Here is a 13052-nt window from a genome sequence, read left to right as displayed (position 1 = left end):
CTATCTATCTATCTATCATCTATCATTTATCTATCTATTTATCTATCATCAACTATCAATCTACCTATCATCTATCTATCATTATCTATCTATCTATCTATCTATCTATCTATCATCTCTATCATCTATCTATCTATCATCTATCTATCTATCTATCTATCTATCTATCATCTCTATCATCTATCTATCATCTATCTATCTATCTATCTGTCTATCTATCTATCTATCTATCTATCTATCTATCTATCTATCTATCATCTATCTATCTGCCTGTCCGTATTCCCACTCATTTTGCACATCTCAGCTATTCATGCCCCCGACCGAGCCCAGTGCTCAGAGCTTCTACCACTGTATGCATTCTGGGTCCATAAGTGCAACTTGACAGAGGGGGAATGATGAGGCATGAATATAAAGGGTTATTCCCCTGAATTTCTCATTTCCACAATGATTTATTTAGATCTATGTTTGTCTCATGACTATGATGATATTTCATTTAAGTAGATTGCTATAAAATCCTCTAACTGCTGCAAACTCTGTACCCCTGAGAGGGATGTATGTTGGTAAAACAAACTACCTAAGAATAATGAAAATCTTAACAATTACAACAGCTTTAAACTATTCTGCAGATCTAGTAAGGCACCAAGAGATAAAGGTTTAGAACACAGACTCTGAAGCCAGGTCTCCTGGCACAAATCCTGACTATGAGCTACATCACCAGAGACAGATAATCTAATCTCCTTGTCTTAGTTTCCTCATCTGTAAACTGGAGATAATATCTCACAGGATTGGCTGAAGATCAACTGAAGAACTTATGTAAAACACACAGAGAGTAGTACACATGCATAAGTAATTATTGTTGCCAGTGCTGTTACCCAAAACAATTATAACTGACTCCCATAGCATTTCATGATAAAACTAAGAGAATATTAACTGAGATCAATCACTTCTGTTAAAATTGTAAGAGTTCTTGATTTTTTTCTTGATAATTGGTAAGCATGTAAATCTATGTGTTTGCTTGGAATTTTCATTACCTGTGTTGAAAATGCTTGTATGTTGATCAGCCGGGGTTCAGAGAAGAACTGCTGGTCACTAATTTTCAAGGAGAAGTACCCTTTCCTAAAGAAGTTCCCAAGCAAGGAATAAGAAAACATGATCACAGTATTAGTGTTTGGAAAGATAAGGATTAAAAAGTATTTTCAGGATGTGTGCATGTACAAATTCATATGAAACCATTACAGATATATAATATTTATACTGTAGAAAATAGAACCAAAGATGAACCTAGCTAAAAACATTGTGTGGGGCTGGCAGGATGGCTCAGTGGGTAAAAGCTTTTGTTTACCAACCCTGAGGACTTGACTTTGATCCCTGGATCCCATGATGGAAAGAGAGAACCGACACCTACAAGTCATTCTGTCACCTCAGCACATGTGCTGTGGCACATATGTGCTATACACACACACACACACACACACACACACACAATAAAAATTTAAAATACTGTCATTGTTAGATTTCCTTAAACATAAAATAATATAACTTTTGTTTCTTATTTTCTAAGATATATATATATATATGAATATTCAACTTACTTATCAGAAAAGTTACTTGTCAGGCCAGGCCGGTTAGTGGTATTCAAGTAAATGGTTAAACTAAAAACTGGAAAAGAAATCTCTTCCCAGTTTTCAAAGATTACATCTACCCAGAAACCCTTCCCCACACCCTTCCCAGTTCATGTAAGTAGGTCCCAAGAATAATGCTTGCGGTGCTCAATTGTGTGACTTTATCCTCCCTACCCCCACCCTACATGCATTCACTATGGATACAACTAAGGAGGCTGCTTCTTCTCGGGGGCTAACAGTCAACTATTTGATTACGAGTAACCAGCCGCTAGCATGTGGATGAGCATGTGGAACAAGCCCATCTGGAGGCAAAAGGAGAACGACAGTTATGGGTAGAGACTGGAAAAAAGAATCCAGTCCTGCTTCCAATTTCCAGTTCTCATTCCTGAACTTCCCTGGAGTGATTGCTCCTACTGTCTTTGAGGTGTGAGCCACCTCTGCAAAGTTAAAACTGTTTAACTGTTTTGCTTAGTTTCAATTGATTTCCATTTCTTACAACCAAAGATCCCAATGAAGGCTCACTCTGATGTGGGTTGACTTCCTGGAAAAGGCTTCTTCCAACAGCTTCAGAGACTTTTAGGAGGGAAGGCAGAGTTGATACCCTCCATTGAAAATTAAGCCAGCTGTTAAATGAGTGATTAGTGCATTATGGGAGATTTTGCATTCTGGTCTATAACAGGAACCATTGCTTTAAAGGTCCTTTAAAGGGTATTCTTGGAATTAAAGTACTTACACCTAAAATATGTGGATAGATCTACAATCCAACTGCAGAACCAAAAGACTACATATTGTTTGACTCCAGCCCTGTGATTTTCAGAAACGGAAAAGCTACAGAAGTGAAAAACCAGATTAGTAGTTGCCCAAAATTGGAATGAAGTGAGTAACTATTTAAAAAGATCATTATTTTCTATTTAATTTTTTAAACTTCCCAGACTGTGACTTTTATCTCTAGAAGTTCAATTAGGGCCTAGGTGAAGGCATGCTGGGGCTGCAGAAGAGTAATAGAAAAATAATGGAAAAACCTCTTAGTGCCTGGTAATGGGTGAGGTCCAACAGTAAGGCTTAGATACCTAGGACCACTTGAGGAGTGAGGACCACATGCAGTCTTTTAATGTAATTACATTACTTCTTAAAGCAAAGCTAATAAAATATTTTTAAATTAAAAAAGAAACAGATCAAGGGGGAAGATGATGGAAATGTTTTATATATTGACTGTGGTTTTGGAAACAAGACTATATATCTGTTGACAGTCATAGAACAGTACACTTTAAAATAGAGATTGTCATTGAATGCACATTCTAGCTAAATAAGCTTGGCTTTATTCTTGTCTTCTTTCAGAGTCCGTTCTCCTTTTCATATCCAGCCCCATTCAATCCTGCCCTCTCTACCTACCTCCAAGCTTCAAGAGAATGCAGCTAGCAGACCACATCGTGAACAAAGGAGGAAAATGAGTTTTGGTGGCACTGAGGTCCCACTAACAGAATCTGGTACCTCAGCTTATCGCAATCTCTCCAGCTACATTTAAGAATTGGGTTTTTACTCCACAGGAAATTTCTAAACCCAAAGGAGCCCAATTGTAAAGAATTCCAATTGCAATCAAGGTCAGTGTTTTTATGAAGCACAAAACACAAACTTGCAAGGAAAATTGCCTCTTTTGCTTTTGTATCATTCACAGATAAATAGTTTTACTTTTTCATGAGTTTTCCTCAACCTCAATTTACTATTTCTGTCATTTCTTTTGTTTGATATTTTTAGATAAAGAAAATCTGGTATTAAAAAGCATACCCATGGTCCCATAAAAGACTACTGCAAGAATTCCTAGATTACCACAGTTTATCATATTTAAAGGTGCAAAGCTAAGATTCTGCAAAGAATTGGGTGATGTATGATAAAAATTAAATAGACTAGAGTGGTTGTTCATTGAACTTTATATTTACCATATGTGATTCTAAGGCAAATGACTTCAGAGCTGTGTAATTCTATGAGTATGGTGTGTGTGTGTGTGTGTGTGTGTGTGTGAGAGAGAGAGAGAGAGAGAGAGAGAGAGAGACAGAGAGAGACAGAGAGAGAGAGAGAGAGAGAGAGAGAGAGAGAGGGGCAGACAGAGACAGAGACAGAAACTGTGAGAGTCAATGCAGGGAGACAGAGAGATAGACATAGACACATGAAGGAAGACACACACACAGACAGAAACACATGCAGAGAAAGAGAGAGATACACAGATGCTTAAGATGTTAAGCATGGATGGATGGAGGAGGACTTGAAGAGTACCTCAGTGGCATCAAACACTACAGCCTCTGGAGCAGCAGGCACTTTTCTACGTGGAGATCTTTATTTAGCTCTCAAGGATGAGAGCATGCCTGTTGTGGCTAAAGGCATGGATTAGGGAGTCAGAGAGTATTGGGTTAGAGTACCAGGTGTGAGATCTGGGCAAAATGATTCATTTTCTCAAGGCTCAGGTAAAGTACTTAATACCATGCCTGGTCAAAGCTAGCATTCGGTACACATTACCTGTTCTTATTCCTATAATATGGTCTTTGAAGATTCCTCCACCATCAGCTCTGAACTATAATAGAAAAACTGCCATCTGTTTTTCTTTCCACATATATTTTAGCCTGAACTTCAACCAGTCCATCAATCAATAAATCAATCAATCAACCAATCATCAATCAATCAATCAATTCATAAAAGTAATCAGAGAATCACTCGAGTGTAGTGTTGGCATTAGAAAATATTCAGATGTGTTCCATGGGCTTCAACTCCTTGTTTACACATAGGAGTCTATGGTGAGCAATGTGCATTAATAAGGCAGAGCAGGGTGACAGAGAATGCAAGGGGTTAATCTTTGGAGTGCATTCTGTGGTTTCTGTTTAGTAGATTTACTCTGCTAATTATAGGGCTGCATTTGCTTGGGTTCACATTAACGTTCACTTGCTTTCCCGAAGCATATGTCAGCTGGGGTAGGAAAGACAGCCAGAAGTGTGTGTAGCATCAAGGGAAAACTGGATCAGACTTAGAAATTAGCCACAATTAATCTCATAAAGTGGATAATAAAAAACTATGACTCTAAGTTTCTTTCCCCCTCTGAAATTCTTGGACCAAATGACACCTTGAAAAGTCACTCTCCCACCTTCTCCTGCCCTCTAGTCCTCTAGTCCCTTGGAGGAAGCAACTTTAGCATCTGGCTACAATCAAGTTTTGTTTCTACTGGGCCCAAAATCTTGATAATTATACTTAGAATTTTCCTGTCACATCTGAGAATTACCCATAATTATGTAATAAAATGAAAATGCCTCAAACATAAGCATACTCTCTAAGCAATTATGGGGAAATGATGACAGGCAGCTGAAGGCAGTTGTGGAGTATCGATCTTCCCCTGACCAGAAGGGATGGCTATTAGGAGAGAGACTGGGGTGGACCAGCCTGGCAGGGATGGGAAGGAGGCGGTGGGAAGAGAACAGCATTAACTCACCTAAGCCTCTCTTTGCTGTGTACAAAGCGCACTTTCTTCTCATTCACATCTTTCCAGCTAAAATGGCCAGCCTTGTCCAGCTGAACCTCTTTGCCACTTCTTGAGAGCACCAGATGACCATTGGTGGGCGTGCTCACAACATGGAACAGAAGATCTTCTACTCTGCCATCCTGGTGTTGGACGTTCAGGAGAGAAAAGTCCAGTGGCTTCATTGCACCAATTGCAAGGGTCAAGGAGCCATTTATGTGAAGACTGGGAGTGTGCATTTTGTCTAGAAAACATATGAACCTAAAGATCAGGCTTACAAATTCACTAACTGGGCTCCATATATTTACTAAAGAAATAGGCTTGCAATTCTAATTCAGTGTTAAACATGCAGAGATTCTAGGCTATTCCACAGCATGATTATCCTTCTACCCTACGTGTTCCTGCCTGGATGCAGACGAGGATAACATGGGGCTTAGATGGAAGAGTTAAACTGTAAAATTGTTAAAAGACAATGTAGAAATAGATTTTGAAAATTTCTAACTGAGCAGGAATTTCTTAGGTAAAGCAAAATAGCATATGATACAAAATTAAAAAAAAAACAGATTAGCTAGCATCATTAAAAATAAATACCTTGTACTAAAAAAAAAAAAAATATCAAAATAAAAAGACAACCTCCAGAATGGGAGAAAAGTTTGCAAATCCTCAATCTGAAAAAAAAAGACTTGCATTCAGAATATAAAAGAACTTACATCTCAACAATAAAGGACAGATTTTAAAATGGGTAAGAATCAAAATAGGCTTGTCTCCAAAGACAAAAGGTCAGTAAGTACACAAAGAGGTATGCAGCATCAGTCACCTTGGGAATGTGAATCAAACCTCAGTTAGCTGTCACTTCACTTCCACTAGGATAGACAGTAAAAAGTGTTGTTAAGATGTATAGAAATTGGAACCCTCACACATCAGTAAAATGGTGCAGTCATTTGAAGATGTAGTTGCTCAGTTCCTCAAGTAAATATAGTTCCTACAATACCCAGCAATTCTACTTCTAGGGAAATACCAAGGAGAACTAAAAGGCCCACACAAAGACTTGCCTGTGAATGCTCACAGCAACATTACTCAAAATATCCAAAAAGGGAAGCTATGTAAATAGCCATTAATTGACGAAGAGATAAACAAGGTTTGGGAATGTGGGTCAGTAGTGCTTGCCTAGCATGTATGGGCTCAGTCTTTAGCACGGAAAACAAACAAATACAGAGGTGAAGAAGTGAATAAACAAAATGTGATCTGTCTATAAACCATTATTGATCCACAAAGGGCATGGTGTACTAATGCACAATGTCACATGGCTGTACCTCGACATGAGAGCCAGACAAAGAAGTCAGACATAAGAACCTATATATTCTATTTATGTGAAATGTCTAGACTAGGCAAATTCACAGAGACAGAAAGTAAATTAGTGGTTGCCAGGGGATGCAGTGACAGGGGGATGAGATGAGACCTCTAATGGTTAGGTGGTTTCTTTTTAGGGTGATAAAAATGTTCTGGAACTAGATATTAATGATAGTTATACAACTTTATGAATATGCTAAAAACCCACTGGGTTATATGATTTAAAGGGTAGATGTTTGGTACATGTTATATCTCAGTAACTAAAATAAAGAGTAATGTAGGGATCATTCAAAGCAATACTGGCACTGGAAGTGTACTGCTAGAAATTCTGAATTAGATGTTCTGGGGTGGACCTCATTAATTTTACAGACTCCCTAGGTAATGCTAATGAGATGGAAAGTTTGAAAACCAGTCTTTTCCTGACACACCTGTCATATCAGATCCAGCAAGGGGAAGAAAAGAGGCAGGTGGCGGATACCATTCCAAAAAGAACACTGGTTAATCCACAATGAAGTGCTGTTATCAGTGGCTCTTATTTGGAATTCATGTGAAATACACATACTGTGTTATGAAATTTTCATCACCTTTGACCATATGAAACATTTGATGAATTAGGGTTTCCAATTATGATGCAGAATCATCCTCTCTCCTGTCAGCTATTTTATCAAGGCCTGTAATGGATAGCATTCCCGTCTACAACTAGGTCATGCAGGACAGCTTGGGAACACCAAGTTTCATGGGGTGACTTCTACATAAAGTTATTCTAATAAACCAGAAATCCATTCTCACAGGTTGATTTGTATTAGTCTCAAGAACAGTAAACTGACTCTTGTGGTTTCCAGGAAGGTCCCAATAAAGGAAGTCAGATATATATTATTTCTCTTTTGAAAAAGTTTTACCTTTAGAGATCTGAAATATGGAGGTAGAATATGTGCTTGGTTGTGGATATTTTAAAAATGCCTCACGTTACAGCTGGGTCTATAGCTCAAGGGTAGAACACTTGCCTAGCATACATGAAGCCCTAGGTTTAATCCTCAGTGCTGTCAAAAAAAATGCTTCATGTTATTGATAATAAATACACAAAAAACAAGGGACACTCAGCCATAGTGAAAATCTCATGGTTTACCCAGCTTTAAAACTTACAGGGCTTAAAATTAGGACTAAATTTAAATTCATTTCTCTTCACTGCTTTTAAAGTGAGATGCCTGTTATGTAATGGGAGAGATCAGCTCCAGTCCTTTAACATGTTACTTGGTCATGGCAAACAGAGTGTCTTCCAATCGATCTACTTCAGACATGTATAGCTAATGGAACAATCTCCTCTCGCTATTCACTATTCATTTATAACTTAATCTCTTCCATGTGTAAAGGAGCTATGGCACTGTACTTTGGCAGAATTAGCTGTACAAATTTATATGAATACAAACAAATGCATTATACATGTAAACATATGCCATTTTCTAAAGTATGGCTGCAGTTCAAGAGTATGCCTAAGTTTATAACAAATTTCTTATCTGATAGTTATACTTTTAAGGTAGAGATTATTTCCTTTCTCAAGACCCTAGAAGCTGAATTTTCCTAACTGTCCATGATCTACAAATAGTGTCTTGTTCCTCAGCATTACCAGGGTTTTCTCCAGAATACAAAGGCTGAATTTCATCTACCAAGTGTTAACCATGTCTAGAAACCCAGCCATCTGCACAGAGAACTCACTGGTGACATCATTAGACCATCAGAGGAGAAGCCCTTACCAGCACAAGTCTTATTAGATGAGTGGGCAGAGAAGCCAGGGACACAGCTGGACATGCAGAGGCCACTCTTCAGAATGAAGCCATGATTGCAGAGGTGGCACCGGTCCCCGCGGCTGCACTGCAAGCACCCCCGAGGGCAGGCTATCAAAGAGAGGGTACAGTGAGGCACAGTCGAGGGACAGACATCAGCTAGAACCACCTGGGGAAATGAAGGCACTGCAGCCAGACGAGATAAAGCAGGGGCATCCAATGAATGCTCCCTAACTATAACAAAAGAGAACTCTGTTTCCCTGCCAAGCTTAGTAGTGAGCTGATCTTCCCTCAGGAAGAAACTGAATGGAGAGGTCCACAGCCCAGTGTAAGCACCACGGCCTATGGATGGGTTTTTTAAAAGGCTACTATCTTGTGAAAGATATTTTAGAGTGACTAAGAGCTCAGGCTCTTTGGGAAGGATTATTCCTTCTCTTCCTCTTAGCTGTGACCTGGGATAAGCTTCTTTAACAATCTGGGCTGCAATGTTCTCGTCTTAACAATAAAGGTAGAAACAGCATCTCATGCAAATAATAGTTGGGAGAATTGCAGCATTATAATATGAGGTGCCAGGCAATAGAAAGGGCTCAGCTGTTCTAGGACCACTTCTCGGCCTTCCTGCTATTATCACTGCAATGTATGTGGTCTGAGAGTGAAGGTAGTGGTAGCTTAGTATTAACTGTATTTGGAGAGCAAGCTATTTAAAGAGCCTTAGAGTTTTTTCCTTTGGATCAAGTTAATGACCTTCTAAAGATTGAGCGCTTCCTCCCTGATTGTCCTGCTTCCTTGTAAGGATTTATTATAGTGAAGCAGTGTAGAATAGTCTAAAGGGCCTGGGACTGGAGTCAGACATCTTTGGTTTAATGTGCTACCTTAACACTTTTAAGTCTGGTTTTTCACTTGTAAAACAAGATTTCTACTGTCTGCCATATTTACTAAGTCATTGTGAAGATTAAATGAGATAATACAGATGAAGAAAATGTGGAGAAATGTAAAATGTTATGCCCGCTTAATGGCATCATTAAAGCAGTCTCTCTAAGTGTGAGTGTAAAGCGATAGGTTTTGATAGAAATGAGAACAAATGGGAATTTTTCTTGACTGATCTGGTAGACAGGCAGGTTAAGACTGTAGGTTTAACTTTAGCTTAAGAATGAAAGCTCCAGTATGTCTCACTAAATTATACCCTAAATCCGTTTCTTCAAGAATATAATGCCAATATTGGGGTCAAGGGTGATCTAGCCTACACAATGAAAATTGTCTGTCCATATCAATATGGCTGATCCACTCTTAATGGACACTTCACTGCAATTCGATATGAGCTTTACATTTCATAAGATGCTGGCTTCATTTCCACAAAGACCTTTAGGAACAATATTGATTCGTCCAAGAGAGTTATTGGGCTGCACTCCTATATTCTATTAAATGAGCCTTTGGCAGGTGTACATGGGAAGCCATCAATTACTTAGAACAAGCTCCATGAGTTTTCATTCTGCTTCTAATTCAGATGCCCCCAGTTACCTGAGAATCAGTGCACATGACTTATTGGCTGCCCTTTGCTCTTCCCAGAGCACTCAGCAAAGACTCAAGTTACCTGTGCATCTGTGTTTTGCATGATCTGCAAAATATCCCTTCCCACATTCCTGAACACACCGGGCTTCCAAGAGGAGAAATGGTTCTTCACAGCGAGTGCACTCATGGGGACCTTGGCACTGGAGACAGTGACTGTCACAGCCTGAAAGACAAAAGTTAAGTCAACAGGAATCTGTGTAGTTTTCCAAGGGAGCTCTGGGCACTTAGGAAAAGGAAGCATTAAATGTCAAGCAGGAACATGTTCTGGGGTGCTGGGCAAAGCACTCCATGAGGAGCTGAGGAGCCAGGTTTTGGGTTATGACTGCTCCACCTGCCAATGGAGGACTTGGGATTAGTCACTCTACCTCTATGAACCTCCACGTTCTTCCTACAAAACAGAAGAGAAAATACTGTCCTAAATACCTCCCACGCTGAAAGTTGAATAATGGAAAATGCTAGACAGAACTAAAGTGACAGATATTTGTGATTATTATAACTATTCATTAGTCCTTAGCTCTCAGTATTGTTTTATTGAAGTATCAATCTTCCCTGACTCGTCTAGTCAGTTATCAGTCTCTCAGGAATGTTGTCTGTGCACTTTTGGTAGGAATTTTGGGGTCTAAGCAGCTTGAGGTTGAAGGTCATAATATAGAGTTCAGTGTGGCAGCATATACCGTCATACCAAGCACATGAGAGACGGAGGCAGGAGGATTGCTATTTCAAGGCTGGCCTGAGCTATAGTGATATCCTATCCCAAAAACACATCAAAGGAAGAAAGGAAGGAGGGGAGAGAAAGAGGGAAGGTACTGAGAGGGAGGGAAGAAGTACTTGGTCAAAGAGAGGTGACTGTAAGGTTTATGGCATAGAGATAATGGAGGGAGCCATAAAACAATATGGTCTTTCCACAAGTTCAAATGCCTAGGTGTAGAGTTTCCCATCTGAGAACAGGTTTGCTCAACTTTTAAGGAGACCTAAAATTATTAGTTTACCCAAATATATTTGTATGGCCTTGAAACTCCAAGGTTAGCGTACTGACATCAGATTTTAGCATGTGTTGTACCAGGGCATGAGCAAAGGAAAATGAAGCTGCCATTGATAAAACAAAGACAGCTCTGAAGAAAGAAACTAGGACCAGCTAAAAAGCCAGAAGGAAAACCTGTCATGGGCTTTTCAGAAATCAGAGAAAGCCAAGGGTTGGACGATCACAGAGCAAGCCTTCAAACACTTACGCTTGCAGAGGCCTGAGTCCCGGTAGTGTGTGGATGAGCACTGCTCTACGCAAGCGCCATCCTGCAGAACGTAGCCGTCCATGCACTGCAGGCAGTCTGTTCTCAGCGGTCCACTGCAGGCATTGCAACTCCAATCACACTCTAGAAAGAAAGTCTGCATTAGATCAGCTTCCTTTTCTGTCTACTTTGGTCCCAGCCACCCATTTAGGAAGGCAATGTCTGCAGTTGCAAGGGGCAAAGCGAGGACAACATAAGAGATGTTGGATGAGAGTTGTAACGAGGCCTCAGCTTATAATAGCCTACATGCTTCTCTGAGGTTTGCTGTTTCCTAATTATGTCAGACACAGGCACGTACAGGGAGTGCTCCAAGCCCATGCAGAGTCTGCTTGTCAGCAGGGCTGCTGAGAAGCCAAATCAACCTGGCCTTATTCCAAGAGTACCTGAGGACTTTATCCCTGTGCACATCTACCCTAGGGAGTGGTCGGCTGGCTTACCTGCCACACCTAATCCTGACTTCTCCGAAATGCTCAAGGATCACCAGCTTCAGAGATGTTAGAGGCACAATTAACACTGTTGCTGCCACAGGACACCAGCCGCTGCTGCCACTGAACCAGCCTCATACTCTCACAATTAGACAACGACAGCATGGCATAAAGAACCGATGATGTTCAAATTAAAGGGAGCATAAAGAATCTTCCAGAAATAAGAGATTATTGAGCAACAGAAGACCTCATTTATGGCAGAACTGACTCAATGTGTTTCTTTGTTCAGAAAGCACCAATGGTGATACAGGTTGCTGCATGAGGAGAACACAAAAGTGGGATGTGTAGACTTTGCTATCAAGGAGCTTATGCTGTGGTGAGGCCAACCTTCGATGTGGACCTCAATAGTCTAGGGGGAGTGCTAGAAATACTATTCAGGCTTAGCATTAGATCTTCTGAGTTGGAGTCCTCGGAGCTGGGGCATAGAAAAACATGTTGCTATTATTGTTTTTGTTATTATAATTATGATAGTGGTTATAATTGTGTTTTTGATGTCATAGGCAATACTGATGCAATTAGAGAACTCTTGTTTAAGAGGCAATGTTCTAGCTGGTAAGTCCTTCATCTCTGGGAGATGGGAGGGAACAGCACAGTTAAGTACATGAGTTTTTAAGTCAGGCAAGTTTATTAAATCATGACTTTGTTACTTTTTATCTGCTTTCCTATCTCTCTTCCTTAAACTTTCTGAGCTTCAATAAGACAGATAACAATGTCACTGGGACCAGAGGTGTAGCTCAGTGGTAATGTACCTAACATCCTTGAGGCCCTGGGTTCAATACCAATAATAAATAAATAAATTTAGTGCAATGCCCAGAGTATACTAACATCTCAGTAAGGGTTTGCTGATGAACTGTTTTCTTAGAGAACATATCTACAGTGCTGCTTCAATTCCATTTTCCTACCCTGCTATGAAGCTGTGGAAACTGCTCACTCTTATTTTTTCTTCCTTGATGCAATATTTCTAAGTCCCTAAGTAGCAGGTAAATGTGAAAGATGGTACTCATGCTCTGAAGGTTTATAAAATTAATCTTCTTCATTTATTTGGCTGAATCAGTCCCTAGGGAAAATGACTAAAACAGAGCCTTGAAAACCAATAGTTATGAAATCATTTGCAACACAGAGGATCTGTGATAATCTTGTTTTTACCTCAAACTGACAGGCCCCAGTTAGAAGGAAAAGAACAGAAAAGTGTCTATGGTCTTGAACATGGAAGACCACCTAAGTTGACAACCAGTAGAATTTCTTGGAATGGAAAGTGCAATTTTGCAGAGGCTGAGAGCTTCCTGAGTTTACTTGTAGATGTTTGACCTCTACATCTGAGCTCAAGCTTCTCTGCCAGAACTGGGAGGCTAGAAGAGACTAGACATGTGTTCTGGATAGCTTTAGTGTCAACTTGACACACCTGGGTTGAGGGAGCCTCAATCGGGGAATTGCCTCTATTGGACTGGCCTGTGGCCATG

General features: G+C 40.0%; 1 protein-coding gene across 1 annotated transcript in view; it reads right to left on the bottom strand.

The window, feature by feature from the left end:
* The window catches only part of Fras1 (Fraser extracellular matrix complex subunit 1), a 442676-nt gene that overhangs the window by 140248 nt on the left and 289376 nt on the right, over window positions 1-13052 (bottom strand). Inside the window, exons 24-28 of the mRNA XM_008843691.3 lie at window positions 11051-11191; window positions 9844-9984; window positions 8223-8363; window positions 5095-5365; window positions 1032-1116 (exon numbers count right to left, since the gene is read on the bottom strand). Coding sequence (XP_008841913.1) covers window positions 1032-1116; window positions 5095-5365; window positions 8223-8363; window positions 9844-9984; window positions 11051-11191 — 779 coding nt within the window. The remainder of the gene's footprint in view (window positions 1-1031; window positions 1117-5094; window positions 5366-8222; window positions 8364-9843; window positions 9985-11050; window positions 11192-13052) is intronic.

The sequence above is a fragment of the Nannospalax galili genome, unplaced genomic scaffold (genome assembly GCF_000622305.1).
Source record: "Nannospalax galili isolate Female #2095 unplaced genomic scaffold, S.galili_v1.0 scaffold440, whole genome shotgun sequence".
Classification (NCBI taxonomy): domain Eukaryota; kingdom Metazoa; phylum Chordata; class Mammalia; order Rodentia; family Spalacidae; genus Nannospalax; species Nannospalax galili.
Note: the sequence above shows the minus strand (reverse complement) of the source record. Positions and strands in the feature narration are given on the sequence as shown.